Source organism: Narcine bancroftii, chromosome 1, assembly GCF_036971445.1.
Source record: "Narcine bancroftii isolate sNarBan1 chromosome 1, sNarBan1.hap1, whole genome shotgun sequence".
NCBI classification, from domain to species: Eukaryota; Metazoa; Chordata; class Chondrichthyes; order Torpediniformes; family Narcinidae; genus Narcine; species Narcine bancroftii.
The window spans coordinates 223,022,319-223,043,493 of record NC_091469.1 but is presented as its reverse complement, the minus strand read 5'-3'; the positions used below and the strand labels follow the sequence as shown (position 1 = coordinate 223,043,493).

Here is a 21,175-nt window from a genome sequence, read left to right as displayed (position 1 = left end):
TTGGACCTCAGCTGCAGTCTGTGCTGACCACATGGAGACCTGGGGAAGCTCTGAGTCGAAGACTTTGGTGGGCAGAACTGCTGCCTCCAGGGCTCGGACTGCCTTCACTGTTTTGGCCAGGGAGTAGATATTGTCCTCCAGCAGCTTCTTCCTGACTGCTCTTGAGCATAGACCCTGGATGCAGGAGTCTCTGATCAACCTTTCAACCTCTCTTTTGTTCACCCTGGGTTCTGCCAGGCATGGTTGGGCTAACACATGAGGGGTTTCCAGGTAGGACTCTGTTGTCTCTCCGGGTTACTAGGCATGAATACTCAGAAGGTACCTTGTGGAAACCACATTTGTGGGAGGTTTGTACCTGGTTTCTAGGGTGTTCATTGTTTCAGAGTACTCTGTGTAGTCTTTGAGGACCTGGAAGGCTCGGGGACTCGGTTTCGAGTGGAATAAGATGAGCTTTTTCCTGTCGGAGTCTAGGATGTCATTGGCATGTGCCTCAATTGCTTTGACAGTGTGTTTCCAGATTTTTGAAGCATGCCTGTGCTTCCACATGACGTGGGTTGACTTCGAGGCTCCTGGCGCTCTGGAGCTTCTCTATTACAGCTTCAAATTTTGTGTGGAATAAATTGTGATGCTCTATCGAGCAGAAAAGCAGACATAAAATGTAATGTCTGTTCAACAAGCTTTATTCCACGCAAACCTCCTCAGAGTTGGCTGTGAGTGTAGCTGTGCTGACTCGGAGACTGACTTAGAGGGTTTGGATGTAGCTTGTATCCCGGAGGGTGATTGGCAGTCGACCGGTTGGGGCTTGGTCCATTCAGGTCAGCTGACTGACAGCCGGCCAGGTGTTGCCTTGTCCTCCAGTGCTCTTCCTGCAGGTACACAGGTTTTCCCCTGCAGTAGGCCGGTGGTGTCACCACAGTTACCGTGGTTGAAATTTGTACTTTCAATTTTGGATTCCGATTTGTTCCCATGCTCACGATATGAGGTAAGCTACTTTCTCGCAATGCTGTCTCAACCATGCTCGCAGTCTCTGTAACGGTTACGCAAATGAGCGTAAATGCTTTAGCGTCCTCCTCATCCAGCAATTAAGTTTAGTTCAATGCTTCAAAGTGGAATAAAATTATTCAAAATTTAATTATAAAAAATTGTAGGTGTGGTATTCTCTTTTGACTAAGATTTTATAGATTTTCGATAGGTTTGCTGGAACGTAATCCGATCGTCAGTTGAGGAGCACCCATAGTTGTCTGTAAATTTATCACTTTTAAATTACAAGTGCCTCACTGTAAGAAATTTGGAAATTTTCCATTTCTAAGTCCATGTGCATGAATCTTCATGATGGTTAACTGATGAATTTACCAAGACAATAATGAATCACTTGCAATCATCTACATTTTTGGCTGAAGATTATTTATAGTTAGAGGCTGTCCACGGGTTACGATCATATGACTTGCGTACAACTCGTACTTGCGAATGGACTTTCATAATGTTACCTCACGATTGCCCCCTTCCATTATACAAGACATCGATGGAACGAGAGTAAGTGTTAACCTTTTTTCTGTTTCTTTAATATACTAAGACAAACATTTGATTAACTGACGCTAAATAAGAACCGTATGTACCTGTTCCAATTTGACTACAAATTCGACAGACAGATGTAGGAATGGATCTTGTTCGTAACCCAGGGACTGCCTGTAATCTGGTTTTGTTCCAGATCTGCAATTTAAATTCAGCATTGTAGAAACTGGACAAATGGTTATTGCAGTAAGTGAAATTGATTATTGATTCATTAAGCATGCTGGTTGATGCCCAACAGTAAGAGAACAATCCTGACAATGGTAGTTTATTGGTGGGGGGGGGGGGGGAGGGGGTGGAAAGGAAGGTCCTTTTACGCAATGATTAACCATGGTTCTGGTATTATTGATAGTGAGTAATGCTCTTACTACATTGCAGGACCTGGTAGGATCCAAAACATCTTCAGAGCTGGACTTGTTCCTTAATTATACCCAGTTAAAAGTTAATTTAGTGAGTCAATGATTTCTGTCAGTAAACTTGCCCAAAGGATTGTGCATGGACAGTTACCACAAGGTGAAATCAGCCCTGATAAAATTTCCAGCAACAATGGAACCAATTGCCTACATTATCAGATGATATGCTGTTTGTTACAAGGATTGAGCAGGATCACTTGAAAGTGTTGGAAGAAGACCCGAAGAGGTCACACCATTGAAATTGTCATTTGATTAATGCAGCTTCATGTGACACAAGGATGTGTATATAAACCACAAAGCTGATAAGAATCGGAACAGGAAAAGGCTGTTTGCCTGTGAGAGAACCAAGTGCCACTGATGCTTCAATAAAATGCTATATTTTGATTGGATTTTTATACCCCTGTATGTAACACAAGGTTCTGTGCATTGATTGGCTTGGTAAATGAAGACTTCGGAAGGAGGCTGTCCATCTGCTGCAGGCTTGCTGGTGGCTGATGAGGCCAGTGTGGGACAGACGTGCCCAGCCGCTGCAGTTGCAAGAGAAATTCTTTTCTGAGTTTGGTGCTACTAGGCTGGTAAGAATCGTCACAGGAAAAGAAGGCTCTGCCAGTGAGAGAACTGCTAAGTATCACAGATGCTTCAATAACATGCCTTATTTTGATGAGAGTTTTGAACCACTTTATTCCTTTTGGGTAAGAAAGGGATGATGAACAATGAATGGCAAATAAGGGAGAAATGACTCTTAATGTCCATTGAGTTCTCAAATGTGCTCAAGACTTTGTTTTGTGTGATGTATTCAGCTGTGGGCATCATGCACATGATGGACCCAGCTACCGATTTCAAATTGTGGTTTCTGCATGCTTACTGCACTGAACAAAAAATGTGCATAGGTGGAGAAGGAGGCTGAATTTTAGCACTGCTCAATGTTCATAAGCCTGTTATCTTGCTTGACACTTGGGTTGCAATATCAGGAAGGAGAGTGATAAATGGAATCCATGTGCTTGCACCCATGCCCTTTTTCTGAACGACCCCATCTCCACCATTGAGGCAATTATCAGGAGTAATCGAACTGAAAGAAAATTACTTGTTCTGTAACATGGAAGCAAAGTTGAAAAAGAAATTGAATTGGCATTAGTGAGAATAAGTTTCAGGACAGAAAGGAAAGAGCAGGGATTTGGGACTGAATAGGTTGTTTTGCAGTGAATAAGGATGTTGGATTCTTTGTTTTTCATTGGTTATGAATGAATGGAGAATATATTCAGGACAAAATACTCAGGAATAGTTTGATTTGGATCATGAAAACAAATGTAGGACCCTTGTAGGAAACAAATGTAGGAATTTATAATGATGATCTGAAAATGTCAGTGCAATGGACACAAATAACATTTCCAAAATGCTAAGGAGAAAAGGATGAAATAAAAGGAAAAAATATAGGTTGTTGAAAAATAAATAAATAAATAAATAAATAGATAGATCGTTGATGGCTGAAGACTAAATAACCAGGTTCTGATAACCCATACCTCTAAGTGTCAAAGGACATAGTCATGGAAATAGTGGATGCTTTGGTTGTCACATTCTATGTTATGGAGTATTTGTTGCAGATTGAAAAGTGATGAATGTAAAATCTTTTTTAAAAAAAGAAAAGAGAGCAAAATGGAGAGTTTCATAGTGAATAGATTGGCATCAATCATAGGGAAAATACTAAGTTACATTCAAGTGGGGTAAAAGCCACCAAGAAATTTTGACTTAATTACAGAAAATCAGCATTAATGAATGAATGAATGGGAATTGGTGTTTGACAGGTCTAATAAAAAATGTTTCAAGATGAGATTGGGTAGAATAAAAGGGGAAAAAAGAGGATATGTGGATTTTCAGAAGGCCTTTGTTACAGCATGCAAAATTAAAGTTCATGGGATTGGGAATAATATACAGACAGTGTAAATTGGTTGACAGACACAAAACAAGGAAAGAATTTTTTTGTGACTTGCGTTGTAAGCAGTGGTTGGTAGGACACCACTGGGTATGAATGCTTGGGTCCTTGGGTATTCAGAAAGTATATCATGAATTAGACAACTGAATATTGAAATTATGAAACTTGATGGGATTGTAGGTTCAGATTAAATTTAATGTGCATCGATGTAGGAAACTCATTGCTGTCTTTACACTAGTCATGAAAAAGGAAACTGATGCAGCAAACAATTAAAGCGGCAATTGGAGAATGGTACATTGACATTCATTCTAACATGTTTTGAATGCAAGAGCAAGAATGACTTGCTACAATTATACAAGACCTTGTGAGACCACACTTGGAATATTGTGTGCAGTTTTTGTCTCCTTACCTAAATAAAAGAATACACATGGAGGATATTGGAAGTTCCTTTTGAAGTCTTTCCTGAAATAGTGTGATTCAGAAGAGATTTGATTAACCAGGCCTATCTTCACGGAGTTTGAGAAGATATCTATTGAGAGTTGTAATAGGTTTGTGTCGTGGTTGGCACAATATTATTACAGCACCAGTGACTCTGGATGGAGTTTGGTGCTGTCTGCAGGCAGTTTCTATTTTCTCCCTGTTCCTCTTTGGGTGCTCTGACTCTTTCCCAAATTCTGTAGATGTACTGGGTTAGTGGTTAATCAGTTGCATGGGTGCATTTGGGTGGCATGGGCTGGTAGGCTGAAGGCCCTATTATTATGTTGTATCTCTAAACTGAACTGAATTTTGAGACGTCATACATTCAACAAGCTGAATGCAAAGATGATGCTTCTCCTGTTTGGAAATTCTGGAACCAGGAATTGTCATCTTGCAATATAGATGAAGGTATTTGCGACTGATAAGGTACTGGATGCCAAGTTACTGAATATTTCTAAGAAATAAATGGCTAGATTTAAAAAAAAACACAACAAAGAATCAAGGTATGGGGAGAGAGTAAGAATGTGGTATTGAGATTGAGGATCCACCATGATTACAATGCATGGCAGAGCAGATTTGAAAGGCAAAGTGGCCTACATTAGCTTTTTGGTTTTCTAGATCTACAAAGAATAGCAGTAGTCTCATCAATATGGAATTCTATATTAAATGATAAAACATTTAAGATGGTTAAAATTAATAAGAATTTAACTTAAAACCTATTGAGTTCATGATAGAAAAGCTATCAAATATAGTGGATTCATAAGTCGCTCCTCCAACCCACATAACTTTCGAGATGTTCATTTTGTTTTGCTTAGTAAGTTCATCATCACTCTACTGAACAAATGAGCTAGGAGCAAGTGCTAATTGTAATGTGCCATCAGATTTTTTTGGCCCCCCTGCTAAAGCTTCATGAAAAGTAATGGCATGGTTAGAGCTGACTTCTGCTATTCTGGAGGTGAGTAGAGAGTGTGAAGTTGATGTTCTGCATGCATTCTACTTAATGGGTTCATAGAAGTTAAATGCACATTGAAAGGTATGCATTTGTTTTCAGGGTGATTCAATTTAATTCTACAAACAGGTAATGATAAACTACAAATCTCAGAAAACAATGTATGTTGGCAACAAAAACATTCCCTCTTGTTGAATTTGCTTAGAATCCCCTGGAACAAAGTGTCCTCTCCTTCAGTCCTTCAAGGTTATTGGTTTGTCTTCTGTAAAGTGACTATAATGTTGAATTGCTGACTGGAACCATGCTGAATGAATCACTCATTTAAACCACTTTTAGCTGGGAGGAGTGTAGCAAAAATAAAAGCTCTCATGACTGGAAGGAGAACATACACTTTTATTAGCTTGTAACTGAGGGTAGGGTCTTTACAATAGTCTCCTGAAAGGCTCAGGGTTTAAGCAGAAAACCAGGGTTATATATGAGTAGATGGAGACAGAGCTGGGAGGCGGGGCGAGCCATCGTGCAACATATCACTAGTGTTCATCCCTTCCTACAGAATTTAGGGTCTGTAGATGAAGACAGAACATTGATTCAGAAAAATATTCAGTTATTTAAGTAATCTGGAACTCCTGGTGGAGCACCTAAGCCTTGGGCTTCTTAGGTCTCCAGGTCCCCTTATGGGGGGGAGGGGGGGTGAGTGGTGGGCAGGGTCTCTGGCTCTACAGTGGAGGGGAATGCACTTTCCTCCTGAACCAGGTTCCCTTAGGCCCTGACTGGGCGTGGCGAGAATGAGCTCCTTGTCTTGTCGGGTACAAGGCAACAGACCTTCTGTTCCGGTGGGTGGCAGGTCCCTGACGGAGACTGTGTCTTCCGTCATCAGAGTACTCTACATAGATGTACGTGGGATTGGTGTGGAGCAGTTTCCCTCTTTCCGCCAGGGGGTTGGTCTTGCTTCTCCTCGCCTGCTTCCTGAGAAGGACCAGACCGGCGAGCCGGGCTGGGAGTGTAGCTCCTGATGCTGACCTTCTCTCGAAATTGAATAGGAGCTCTTGAGGAGTAGAGTTGGTCAAGGTACATAGTAGTGACTAGATGGAATGGAACGCCATAGGAAGAACATCCTGATAGCGTGAGTCTGAAAGGCCTTTGATGAGGGCCAGTATGACAGCCTTCCAGACCGTGGCATTTTCCTTTTCAACCTGCTCACTCCCCCATGGTTTGCAGCTCGTAGACCTGATGGATGTGATGCCCTCGCCAGCAGGTACTGACGTAGCTCGTCACTCAAAGGATGAGGCCCAGTCGCTATGAATATAGTGGGATACCCAAACAGGGCGAAAATGGAATCTAGGGCCTTTATGACTGTCAAGATGGACGTGGGATGATGAACAGGAAGGAGGAGTACTCATCAACTGTAGAAGAAGAAAGTGTTTCTGTTTGTGGAGGGGAGGTGTCCCTTAAAATTGACATTGAGCCATTCAAAGGGCCTGGATGACTTGATCAGGTGTGCCTTTGCGGGGCTTTTGAAGTGTGGCTTGCACTCTGCGCAGACCTGGCAAGATACGGTCATTTCCCTGATGTCTCTCATGGAGTAGGACACTTTGCATGCCATGACAAAGTGAGCCATGTGGGTTAACCCATGGATGGCAGAGCTCATTATGCAGAAAATGCAGTTGGTCGGTGTGTGCAGAGGCACAGCTTTCTTTGGGCAAGGCATCTGGAGGGTCATTAAGGGCCCCTGGCCAATGGGCAATGTCATAATTGTAGGTGGAGAGCTTGATACTCCACCTAACAATCTTGTCATTTTTGATTTTTACCCCTCTTGACATTATTAAACATGAATGCGACTGACTGCTGTGACTGAGGAGTGTAAATTTCCTATCAGCTAGGTAATGTCTCCAGTGCCTCACGGCCTCTACAATGGCTTGAACCTCTTTTTCCATGGAGGGGTTTCAGAGCTCATGGCCTTGCAATGTCTGGGGTGTGGGGGGGGGGGAATGCAATGGGCCTGCCTGCCTGATTGAGGGTAGCAGCCAGGGCTACGTCTGAAGCGTCACTTTCCACCTGGAAAGGTACATTCTCGTCCACTGAGTGCATGGCGGCTTTCGCAATGTAGTTTTGGAGGTAATTAAAAGCTGTTTGAGCTTTGGCTGAGAGGGGAAAAGAAGTGGCTTTTAAGAAAGCTCAAACCTTATCAGCATGTTGATGGATCTGCTGGGCATAATATGAGAAAACTCTAGGCATCTCCTCAAAGGCTTTGTGATCCTGGGAACGGGGAGCTCTAATGGGGCACTTTCTATCAGGGTCGGCGCCAATTATGCCATTCTCCATCACGTAGTCAAGGAGCACTCTAGAAATGTCCAAGGAGGTTAATTAGGGGTAACATTCGATGCTGAATGTCATGACCACATTGAGTGTAACCTTCAAGGTGGTATGTTTTTTTAAAAAAAGCACTTGCACCAGGGACACCAGTTAGTTACAGTGACATGCATCAATGTACATTCAGAATAAAAAACAGGCAGCCAAACCCATTTCAATATGGGCCCAAAAAGGTAAGCAAAATTGGCAGAAGCTCTTCATAACCCTGTAGAGTTAGATAAAGGAGAAAGCAAGAGACAACAGAGGAACATCGGTCCCTCCTCTATTGAAGCTTCCAGACATGCAATGAAATGGAACAGCAGTGATACACCCATCTCACTGCTCTGGCCTCAAGTTGACACAGTTTCTGATCAGACTTGAGTGGTCAACTATCCCAAAGAGTTTTTAAATTCACTGGAACCTCCAAGAGTCCCACCACCTTGTCTCAGTCTAAAGGTAGGAGCAACAGTCATGCTCCTTCATAACTTGAATCCACCATACCTGTACAATGGAACAAAATTGGTTATGCCCCATGTTATTGAAGCGGCAATACTTTCTGGATGTGGCAAAGGAGAAGATGGGAGAATTCCCATCATTCCCACTGATATGCCAGTCGAGTTCAAGACTTTAATTTCCCTTACGCCTAATCTTCATGTCCCTCAACAAATCCCAAGGTCAGATGTTGAAGGTAGCTGGACTGCAATTGGAAGAGCCCTGCTTTTCCTATTGGCAGCTCTTTTGGATGTTCATGTGCTGGAAGCCCGAGTAATCTATTCTCTAGAGGCTTATTGACTTAAATAAATACTTTGACAATTGGTTACTGATTGTTGAAATCTGTACTATTCAAATTTTTCATCATTCACTGTCTAAAGATGAATCTTACAGGTACTGGTATCCAGTACCTTTAGGGATTGATAGATGCCGGTTAAGTGAATTTTCCAGTTTTTTGAAGTTGTGTTGCATGATTGGCGAACTAACCTATCATCTCGTGTTTTCCATATGACTCATGTAAAAATTGTACCCCTCCCCTAATTTTGTCCCTGATTGCCCACTCAAACACGCTCCTGATGTCCTAGGCATGAAACATCATCTTGTCAGAGTTCCTGATGGCCTGCTGCCTGCCCATCTGAGCTCCTGATAGCCCAACTATGAATCCTCAACTCAGTCGCCCACCCACCAGAGCTCTCAATGCCTCAACTGTGGACCCTTGCCCTGGTCACCCGGCCACCAGAGCTCCAGCCATACAAAGCCCCAGTTGCCAACTCCTGATGCCCCAAATGTGGATTACCACCCCATCCTTGCCGTTCATACTCCTGATGCCTTGAACAATGCAGGTACTTGACACAGTCAAAAGTATGACTTGCATTCATGCAGACAGAATTTTGTGCTTGAAGAGTAATCCATGGTTACTGTAACACAGGGAAGTTCAAGAGTCTGACAGGCATTGGAAAGAAACTGTTGTTGAACCTTCCTGCTTCTCTCCCTTTTGCCAGAAGATGGTAGCAAGAAGAGGTTGTGACTTGAATGGTGGATGTAGCCCTTTATGACATTGGCTGACTTTGGAGGCAGCACCTTACATAAATTTCTGCAACGGATGGGAGGTTGGAGACCATGAAGAATCAGGATATGCTTGCTACCCCCATTTTGTAATCTTCTGTGTTTCTGGGCACTTGAAATTTCAAATCAGGCTGTGGTACAACCAGTTAGTTGACCACCATGCACCATCCAGGAAATGAAGCTGTGGATGCTAAGGTGGGACGCTCCCTCTTCAGTTGTTCTTGCTGAGGTGTCTTTTCAGGCTGTGCTTCAACATTCAGATTCCGATTGGTCTTTCTGCTTGCACTCTAAAACCAGCTACTGGCTTTTGTATAGAATGAGATACAGAATCTAGCAGATGACAATTAAGACTCTACACCAGCTCAGCATTTCTCCTGAATGGAAACGTGCAGCAATGTCTCATCTTGTGGAAGTCGATGATATTTTCCACTGCCACCCTAGTATAACATGCCTCTTGTATTTGTGGTGAGTTGTGAGTTTGGAAAGTGCACTGATGTGGATAGCCAGGGAAGTAGAGGGAGGTGGTATCCTCTTAAAATCCATGCCATGAGGCAAAGCAGCCAATTTATTTAAAAAAAAAAAAAATTGGCTCTCTCCCCAGGGTGAACAAGACCCATGAGCTACACAGAAACATGAGATACACATTGGAAATTTATTCTTGTGGTGCATAACCACTTTTACATTTGCAGAGAAGAATGTTTTTCTGTTTATGAAGAGGTCTGCCTGTTCCTGCTGAACAAGTAGAGAGCAAAAAATTGGGAAAATAGAACATTACAACACTTCTAGTCTGTTCTTAAACTTTTGTTCTGCTTAGTTCCACTGACCTGCACACATTCAATATTCTTTCTCCCACCCCCGAACCCCTTCCATTCATGCACATGCTCTAACTTTTCTGTCCAAAGCATTCACCACTTCAGCTGGCAGCTCATTCCACACTCCCACCTCTATGAATAAATTCCCCCATAAACTCCTCCCCTTTCACCTTTAAAACATGTCCTCTGGTCTGTATCTTACCTAGGGCAGCATGGTTAGCATAGCGGTTTGCACAACGCTGTTGCAGCGCCAGCGATCGGGACCAGGGTTTGAATCCAGCAAAACTCCTGTTTGCAAGGAGTTTAAGTTCTCCCCATGTCTGCGCATGTTTCCTTCAGGTGCTTTTGTTTTCCTCCCACTACACAAAATGTACAGGATGGGGGGGGGGGGGTGTAGGTTAATTGTGTGTAAATTGGGTGGCACAAGACTCGTGGGCTGAAAAGGCCCGTTACTGTGCTGTATGTCTAAATTTTTTTTTAAATCTAGTGTCAGTGGAAAAAAGCCTACCTACATTTACTTTATCTATAACCATCATAATCTATACTGCTGTCAAATCTCCCCTCATACTTCACTCTAGGGAATAAAGTCCTAACCTGTTTAACCTTTCCCTGTAACTCAGTTTGTTTGGCAAGTCATAGCAACATCCTTGTAAATCTCTTCTGCACTCTTTCAATCTAATTGATATCTTTTCTGTAGTTGGGTGATCAAAACTGCATGATTCCCCAAATTTGGCCTCACCAATGTCTTGCACAACTTTACCCTAACATCCCAATTCCTATACTCAGTACTTATGAAGGGCAATGTTCCAAAAGCTTTCTTTTGATGCCCATCTACCTGACGCGACTTTCAGGGAATTCCCAGCTCCCCTGTTGTACCCCACTCTTCCGTGCCCTTCCATTTCTGTGTATGGCCTACATCAGTGGTTCTCCACCTTTTTCTTTCCACTCACATACCACTTTAAGTAATCCCTGTACCATAGGTGCTTAAGGTGGTATGTGTGTGGAAAGAATACCGAACGACTGAATCTTTCTGACTAATCTCCCATATTCTTTTTTCTTTTCTTTGGCTTGGCTTCGCAGACGAAGATTTATGGAGGGGGTAAATGTCCACGTCAGCTGCAGGCTCGTTTGTGGCTGACAAGTCCGATGCGGGACAGGCAGACACGGTTGCAGCGGTTGCAGGGGAAAATTGGTTGGTTGGGGTTGGGTGTTGGGTTTTTCCTCCTTTGCCTTTTGTCAGTGAGGTGGGCTCTGCGGTCTTCTTCAAAGGAGGTTGCTGCCCGTCAAACTGTGAGGCGCCAAGATGCACGGTTTGAGGCAATATCAGCCCACTGGCAGTGGTCAATGTGGCAGGCACCAAGAGATTTCTTTAGGCAGTCCTTGTACCTTTTCTTTGGTGCACATCTGTCACGGTGGCCAGTGGAGAGCTCGCCATATAACACGATCTTGGGAAGGCGATGGTCCTCCATTCTGGAGATGTAACCCACCCAGCGCAGCTAGATCTTCAGCAGCGTGGACTGGGTGCTGTCGACCTCTGCCATCTCGAGTACTTCGACGTTAGGGATGAAAGCGCTCCAATGAATGTTGAGGATGGAGCGGAGACAATGCTGGTGGAAGCGTTCTAGGAGCCGTAGGTGATGCCGGTAGAGGACCCATGATTCGGAGCCGAACAGGAGTGTGGGTATGACAACGGCTCTGTATACGCTTATCTTTGTGAGGTTTTTCAGTTGGTTGTTTTTCCAGACTCTTTTGTGTAGTCTTCCAAAGGCGCTATTTGCCTTGGCGAGTCTGTTGTCTATCTCGTTGTTGATCCTTGCATCTGATGAAATGGTGCAGCCAAGATAGGTAAACTGGTTGACCGTTTTGAGTTTTGTGTGGGACCTTGTCAAAGGCCTTACTAAAGTCCCTATAGATAATATCCACAGCTTTCATCAAGTTTCCTGCTAACATCCTCCAAATTCAAGATTGGTTAAACACCACCTACCATGCACAAAGCCATGTTGGCTCCTCCTATTCATTTTCTGACTATCTAAATTCTTGTGTATTGGATCTGAGAACCCCTTCCAATAATTTGCCTACTACTGATATCAGGCTCACTGGCCTATAATTTTCTGGATTTTTTTTTTTTTGAAGCCTTTTAAAGCATAGGGCAATATGAGTTACCTTGCAATCCCCTGGCATCTTTCCTGTGGCTAAAGTAATTTTAAATCTATCTGCCAGGGCCCTGCAATTTCTTCACTAGCGTCTCTTGATCTGAGAAAGAACCTTGTAGGCCCTGGGTTTTTATTCTCTTTAAGACAGCAAGCACTTCCTCCTCTTTAATCTGTACAGGTTTCATGACCTCACTGTTTGTCCCAATTCCCTGCACTCGATGTCTGTTTTCTGCGTAAATACTGTTTCATCTTGTATTCATTCATATGTGTGAGTTCTTAGACAACACATGGATGAAGGAAAAGGTTCTTTTTAAAATTTGCTGTAAACAGCATATGAGGCATGCCATAAGGCTACAAATCTCCATTACAGATCTTGTATACTGTCTTCCTCTTTGTGTCAACCCCTTGCTGGCAGCCAAGTCTAATTAAACAGTAAGGCATTGCTAGTTGCATTGCAACCATGATCACTATCACTACAAATATAGATGCAAAAATACCATTTGAGATCTCTTCTGGCTCTATACATAGCTGACTACACTGATCTTCCAAGAGGACCAGTTTTGTCTCTTACTATACATGCAGAAGCTTTTAGGATTTTCCTTCACATTATCTGCCAAAGCAACCTAATGTCTTTTAGCCTTCCTGATTTTCCTCTTTTTTTTCCCTGCATTTTTATACTCAAGTACCTCATTTGCTCATTACCCATATCTGCCATACACCTCTTCTTCATAACCAGATCCCCAACATCCCTTGAAAAATCAGAGCTCCTAATGCCTGTTAACTTTGCCTTTAACCCTGACAGGAACATTCAAACTCTATTCCTTTAAATTTAAAGGCCTCCAAATTACCGAGCATATCCTTGCTAGAAAATAACCTAGCCTAATCCATACATTCTAGATCCTTTCTCATTTCCTCAAAGTGGGCCTCTTCCAATTTAGAATCTCTATTCAAGGACCAGACCTATCCTTCATAATTATCTTGAAACTAATGGCATTATGATCACTGGACACAGTGTTCCCCTGCACATACTTCTCTCAGCTGTCCTGATTTGTTCCCCAATAGGAGATCCAGTATTGCACTCTTTTGAGTTGGTGCCTCGATGTATTGATTTAGAAAATTTTCCAGAACACATTTGACAATCTGTAGGTCATCCAGTCCTTTAACATCCCATGCCCAAAATGCGACAATCTTGCTCCAATCAAAGTAGATGAAATTCTTTCAGTGCAAATGAAACACAAATGTTGGAGGCATTTGGTCACACAGCATTCATAGGAGGCAAGGATAATATTACCAATGTTTCAGGCCTGAGCATTTTTGTTTTTTCTGCAATCAGTGTCTGCAAAACATGTTTCCCCACATGTATTCACTGTAGTGTACACCAAGTTGGAATACGTGGCACATATACTGTGGCTTCTTGGTAAGATCCTGTGATCAGGGATTTGAGAGACAAACTAATCTTGGCTTTCACAAAACAGCAGTGCAGGTATGAAAGTTTGGTGAAAGATCTTATCACGAGTATTTTACAGCACTGGAAAGGATATTGGTCCCCCTCCAGTTCAGATGCAAACTTTCCAACCAGTACAATTCCCACCTTCCCTGGATGAAGTCCAATGATTCAAAAAAAACTCTAAGCTCTCCCTCCTGCACCATCTCCTTTACCATGTATTAAACTATATTGTCTATTTCTGGCCTAATAAGCAGCTGGTATGGGTATCAGTCCTGAGATCACAAGCTTGAGGTAGTTTTGAATAGCACGTAACCCCATGAGCTGATACTTATTGATGTGGTCTTAATATGGGCAATGACATTTGATTGCTCACCCTCCCACTTGAGAATGTTGAGGACACTGACCAGAGGTGTTCCTATCTTGGCATGTGGGAGGCATCATTCCAACTTGGAGGCTCTTACTTGTAGAACCTACAATCTGTTCCCTTAACTATTGAATCCCTTATTGAGCTACCTCTCCTCTCTTCCACCACACCCCCCCCCCCCCCACCTCCTGCCCTTTGAGCAACAGTGCCAGACTCTGGTACAGAGAGCTGACCACTGTGGCTTGTCCCTGGTAGTTTATCCCCTTCAATAATATGAGTTAAGGGGAAAGGCCACAGGTTACTCTACATTGAGTGCCTGTTCCCTTTGGCTCTCCTGACCATCACCCAGCTACCTGCCTCCCAGGAGTGATTGCCTGCCACTCACTGCTTCTACCTCCTGAATGATCCAGAGTTCATTTGTCTCCAGTAAGGAGCCTCAGTTTGATCCACTTCTTGCAGGTGAAATCACCAAGGACGCTGGTGGCTTTCCTGATTTATTTTTTTTCTTTTTATTTCTCCCTTCTCTCTATAAGAGGAGCACACCACAGCCTGGCTGATATTCTCATTGCTCAGTGAAATTTAAAAAAAACTTCATCTTACTTGCACTTGCCTGTGCCTTCTGACTGAAACATTTTCTCTTCTCAGGTGGTTCTCACTGCCAACACCTGCACCTCCTCTCACCAAAGCCTTTATGCCCCACTCTGGACCACTCTGACAATGGATACTCAGCTTCACTTCCTTTTATTGACTGCAGTTAATTACCAGAGACACCTTTTACTGGTGTAGCAGCTACTATTGCTGGAGAAGTTGGCTCAAAGGAGAGAGACTGTATTTGATAAATATTGGGAGGTATTTGGTAAGGTTAGAGTGGGTTACATACATGCACACATTTTAAAACCGATCTTATTTGAAATACTAAGAATTCATATTCAGTAACATTGCAAAAACTTTGGTGAATGATATGCACATTTCACAAGTAAGTGCTAATTGAAATGACATCATGAAATGAATAGACCATTGTCTTGGAGGTGACAAACTGGCTGTTTGCAAGAACCTACAGAGTGCTCACAGAAAGGTCACCCCTGGGTTTTGTTTACCTAAGCAAGAGCTTGACCAAGAGGGAGAACTCCTGTGGTTTGCTGAAGAAGTTGTGTTTTTTTGCAAGTGAGAGTCACATGGGCTTTCTGGCAGTTGGAGAGAGAGGACAAGCTTAACAAGCTCTCTCAGCCAGTGTGTGTGTGACACTGAAAGCAGCTGATCAGTGCAAGCCAGGAGTGGCTGGTTGGAAACAGCTCAAGAGTGGCGGATGTCTGATCTTTCTCAAAAGAAAGGGGTTACCATCTAGAGAACCCTGATGGGGCAAGTTTCATCAGCGAGATATTGAGGTGACTATTGGTGGTACCTCAGTTGTAGAAATCCTGGAACAACAAATCTCTCTGCAAACCCTACAAGAACTTTCCTGAGTGGTAAACATTCACCTTTCGAGCACCAAAGCCTGGTGAACGTTATGCATGTTAAATTCTGTGCACAGTATAAGAATTACCTACAACCAGTGCACTTGGAAGAAGTGGACTATGAACCACACACATCATACATTTGCGCTTAAAATTAGAAGGGGGTTAATTTGGGTTAGTTAAGTATAGAGAAAAGTTGAAGTTTGATTCTGTTTTCATGTTTAAAGATGATTAAAAACCACTTTTATTTAAGTAACTACTTGTTGGTGAATGTCTATTGCTGCTGGGTTTTGGGGTCCTTTGGGCTCGTAACAACGCACACTGCGGGAGTGAATTAAACTGGTTTATTATGTTGGCAGCTCTGCTCATAAAAGCCTCAGAAGCCCATCCCTGACATCATTCTGCCACCTGACTGGTGGGATTACGATTCACTTCCTGGGATTGGTTGGTTAGTGCTACACCATGAGCAGCCAATCAGTGAGCCCCTCTAATCCGCAGGTGTGGCTGTTCCCCTAGCTGCACCCGATAGGCTGCCGTTGGCCAGCCCATTGGAGTGGGACACTGCTGCTGAATCGAATGCAAACTTCGAAGCGCGTAGCCCATCTCGGCTAGCTGCGTAGGCTGTGGGCTTCAGGTGTTGGGTCGCCACTTTGGGCGTGGCACATTTTGAAGTGGCCCCAATTTTGCTCACTCTTGCCATGTCACCCGCAAAGGTCATCTGGAGATTGGTGCCCAGAGGTATGATACATCAGCATGTTTGCAGCAGCTCCTCCGATGCATTGGGCGGTTTCTGTTATAATAAAACTAGCAGACTGACTCTGATGGAATGACAGAAATTGTTATTCTGGTGAAGCATAGCTGATTAATGTGCACTAAGTTTTTGCCACTTTCCAGCAGTAACAATCCCGTTCAAGATATTGAAACTGTTGGTAAATAAGAAACAGTAAGGAGAACAGTAATATGTAGTTCAATCCACCTCAACAGCAGCTATTGAATATTACACTATAGATTGGGGAGTAATAATAAATGTAGAATAATCATATAAAGATTTAATTATCATATAAATTAGACAAATAAAATTGAAAGGAGGAGAAGGCCTGAGGAGAAGTTCATAAGAGTATTCAGATTAGTTTCACAGAGCAATACATTTAGGATCTAAAGAGTAGGCTATCATTGATCAGACATTGCATAATGAGACAGCATGATTAATCTTAGATTAATGTACCCCTTGGGTAAGATTGATCATTGGATGGTAGAATTTTAAATTCTGTTTGAGAGCCTTGAAACTTGAGCTAATATCATGAATTTTATTATAGCCATGTACAATGCTATACCATGCTGTAGGTCCAAATTTAAATTTAAAAAATACTTCTTATTCATTCACTTATCCAATCTATATCTATCTGTAGCTCTTTATGTCCCCCTCACACTTTACTCGCGTACCAATTTTAGTATTAAAAGCAAATTTTCTACAACACAATTGATCCATCCATTCAAGTAATCAAAAGAAATTGTATAGAGTTGAGGCACATATACAGATTCCCAAGGTATCCAGTAGTTATTCAATGTTGACTGGATATGATGCACATTTAATTTGTTCATTTCATAAAACATCATGTTCACTCTACTGGATTTGCTTATTTTTTAAATGCCTGTTCAATTTGATACCACCTTTAACTTAGGTAGACTCAATTTGTGTATTTTCCAATAGACTTTATTCTTGACTAGAATGTTCAAAACCTACTGGGAGTTGTAGGTCAATTGCGTATAATTGGACAGCCCAGGCTTGTGGGCTGAAAGGGCCTGTTACATGTCTAAATACATCTCATCTTCAAAAATATTTCATAAATGTCAATTGACTCCATGATCCCAGACCAGCATGTGTGTGTGGTGTAAACATATATCTGTATTATTGAAAATGAAACATTAAAAGTTTGCTGTCATGAACAGGAAGTAATTTGAAAGGCTAGTGAAATGTTGGCCTTTATTGTAAAAGGTATGGAATACAAAAACATGAACAGATTGATGCAACTTTATAGAGCACTAGTGAAAATACTCCTGGAGTTAGATGTTATGATTTCTGTATGTAAGGAATGATACACTTGCATCAGATGCACTACAGAGAATGTTTGTCCGTTTGATTCCTGGGATGGAGGGTCTGGTGAATGGAGAAAGTTTGAGCAGGTTGGGTTTGTACTCATCAGAAGAATCAGAGATCATTATTTAAAATATTTAATACTTTGTGAAGATGTTATAAAGACGTTCTCCCCCCAATTGGAGCTTGAAGGGATATCTAGAATTCAGGAATGAAGTTTTAAAATAAATAGTAATCTATTTCAGGCAGTCCAATTTATTTTTGAGGTTTGTGAATTTTGGAAATCTTTACTGTGGAGGACAAGATCAAACAGGAAATGTACTGAGAATTTGTATTGCAAGGGAGAACTGAACAAGGACAGATTCTTCCCCTCAACTATGAATGAACATTGAACCACAGACACTATCTTACTTTGTTTTTTCCTTTTCCTGGCATTCTTTATTTTGAAACGTGGCTTCTAGAAATATTTGCCCTGTGTGGCTGCTGCAAAACAATGAATCTTGTGAACGTGTTCATGACAATAAATTCTGATTCTGAAGGGAGTTAATAGAAGCTAGGCATGCAAGGGAATGTGGTGTTGAGCCCAAGATTGGGTAAAATGTGGTCTTTGTGGGCTCAAGGGGTTAGCTGGTCTATTTCTGTTTTTTACATTCTTGTGTTCCTTCATGCAGATCCTTCCTCTGACCTCAAAATTTAATATTGAGTGTCCGGATCGGAGTTGGAGCATTGTAGTGACACTGTATCTTCATCTTGAGTGTGTTTGCCTTTGACTTAGTATGTAGTCAGATTACAGTTGTTAATTAGCTGGAAAGATGGGGTTGGATGGAATAAATACAAGATGCAAGAAGTTTCAAAATTCAATGAGATTATCATGTACGAGTTGAGTAGGAATGTTGGGGATGAACAAACAATCATTTCCAACCCCAGTCCTGTTAAAACCTGCTGCAAGTAGAGCTACCCCTGTCTCTGCCCTGCAGGCATCCTTTCCCTGTTATGCTTTTCATGCAAAGAGGAAATGTATTTGTGTGCAAAATATAAATGTCGCGGTTGTAGATTGTACAAAATGTGAAAGTTGTGTTTGCAGCTTGCAGCAATGTCTGTGAAGGTGCAATAAAACCACACTGCTGGAGAAACTCGAGGGCTCAAGCCTGAAATGTCAGTTATGTATTTCTACCTTTGCTAATTAAATTTGGCCTGCTGAGTTTCTCCAGCATTGTGCTTTTACTTCAACCATGGTGTCTACAGATTTTTGAGCTTTACTTCTGTGAAGGTACAGTTGATTATGTTAATATTGGGTGCAAGTCCTTGATGACAGATTGTTGATAGTTCAGCGATGGGGGCTGCAGCAAGTTGAAGCCTGAGGCTGCAATGCAGTCAATAGGTAATGGCATTTGGAGATGTATTTACTGAATTTGTCTATTGGTAATTTTTGTAAATGTTTAAGCATTTCATAATGTTCTCAGACAATGACCTGGCAGCCATCTTATCATCCCTGTGTCATTTGACTGGTCAAATTTGTAGTGGTTCAGCAAGAACAGCTTCGTTGCCCTGCACAAAATTTCTCTTCAAATCCTTATCCAGCTTATTTTGAGTGCTGCAATTGAATCTGCCTCCATTACTACCACTGATTTGTTATACAACGACTTACTGCATAAAATAAAAAAAAAATCCATGTCACTTTTGGATCTTTTTTCAAATCATTTTCATTCTTAAATTTTTTGCCTGAGGGAATAGTTTTTCCTCATCTAAACTGTCTGTATACTCACAATTTTAAACAATTCTGTCAGAACTCCCAACATCCTTTTTCAGCTATCACTTACCCTTTTGTTAACCAGGGTGTAATGTTTGCAATTTTCCAACCAACAATGGTACCAATTGTGATGTGCTATTGAGCAGAAAACCAGGCACACAAAATCTGTTCAACAGGCTTTATTACACGCAAACTTCCACAGAGCTGGCTGTGAGAGTAGCTGTGCTTTTCTGAGACTGACCTCGAGGGGCCAGATGTAGCTTGTATCCTGGAAGGTGATTGGCAGCCACCCAGGAGTTGCCTTGACCTCCAGTGCTCTTTCTGCAGGTAAATTGGTTGCCCCCTGCAGTAGGCCGGTGGTGTATCACCAAATTCACCCCTTTAAAATTGTCCTGCGGGGAGGTTACATTCCATGTTCTACAAAGCCCCAAGTTTAGATGGTCTGGCGGCTGTCGGAGTTTCTGTGACTGTTGCAGGGTTGGCTCCTGGTCAAAGGTCGGTGAGGGTAAGTGGGGGCCAATTGGGGGACTGGAGCAGTTGGCGTTGTGCAGCACAGTGGGGTGGCCGGAGCAGCTGGAATTGAAATGTGTGTGAGAAGTTGGATGGGTGGGAGGGTGGGTTCGTCCCCCCACAGTTGGAGTGAGCCTGGGTTGCCCGGGGTGGGGAAGGTGTGGCAGGCTGACATGGTCTTGGGTGTCCCACAGCTCTCCGGGGTGGTGGGAGGGTGCACTGGTGTGGTGTGGTCCTGGGATGAAGCATGCTGTGGTGGGTGCTCCTGCTGGTACCAGGTCCCTGGTTGAGATGATGTGCTCCGTGCTGCTGCTGAACCTAATGTAGGCATAGTTATGGTGTGGGTGTAGGAGGAATACCTGCTCGACCAGGGGATCGGCCTTGTGGGCCTGCATGTGTCTATGCAGGAGCACCGGTCCTGGAGACATGAGCCATGCTGGGAATGATGTTCCAGTCACTGATTTCCTGGGAAAGTAAACAGGGATTCGTGAGGGGTCTCGTTGATAGCTGTGCACAGGAGTGACCTGATGGCATGGAGCACCTCATGGAAGGTGTCCTGCCAGTACTCTACGGGCCAGAAGGACTGCCTTCCAGATTACCCCATTTTTTGTGCTCCACCTGTCCATTACCTTTTGGGTTGTAACTAATCATACAATTAGTTGCGATGCCCCTTGCTGTCGGGTACTGATGCAGTTCCTCACTCATGAATCTAAACCCCCAGTCACTGTGGATGAACATGGGGTAGCTGAACATGGTTAAGATCTGTGTCATTTTCCTGTTGACGGTGGCTATGGAGGTGTCTAGGCATGGGATGACTGAAGAGAAGCGGGAGTACTCATCTATCACTGCGAGGAAATGCATTCCAAATTGTGGCAGGCAGTGGGCCCTTGAAGTCTATGCTGAGGTGCTCGAAGGGCTGAGTGGCCTTAACGATGTGGGCCTGAGAAGAAGCGGGGCTTGCATTCTGCACAGACCCAGCACACCTCGGTCATGGTCCTGACGTTGCTGACTGCACGGGAGTTTTTGGAACTTGATAAAGTGGTATAAATGGGTGATGACTGGGTGGCAGAGAGACTCATGCAGTGCCTGCAGCTGGCCATTGTGGAGAGGGTGTCGGGGGAGTCATTAAACTTCCCTGGTTGGTACTGGATATCGTAGCTATATGTTGCCAGCTTGTCTCTCCAGAGCAAGATTTTATCGTTCTTGATCTTGCCTTTGTGGGTGGTGTTGAACATGAATGCCACTACACGCTGATCAATGAGGAGGGTGAACCTCCTGCCAGCCAGGTAGTGGCGCCAGTGGCAGTCCACTTCCACAATTGCCTGGGCCTCCTTTTCAATGGCGGA

At 43.0% G+C, this 21,175-nt stretch overlaps 1 protein-coding gene across 17 annotated transcripts in view; it reads left to right on the top strand.

The window, feature by feature from the left end:
* mctp1a (multiple C2 domains, transmembrane 1a) overlaps positions 1-21,175 on the top strand; it is a 534,415-nt gene that overhangs the window by 50,804 nt on the left and 462,436 nt on the right. Inside the window, exon 1 of one of the 17 annotated variants that reach the window (XM_069891575.1) lies at positions 2,451-2,557. The exons of 12 other annotated variants lie outside the window; for them this stretch is intronic. In XM_069891575.1, the coding sequence (XP_069747676.1) occupies positions 2,477-2,557 (81 nt within the window). In that variant the 5' untranslated portion in view covers positions 2,451-2,476. 4 more of the 17 variants (XM_069891650.1, XM_069891680.1, XM_069891594.1 and 1 more) reach the window with 4 other exon arrangements.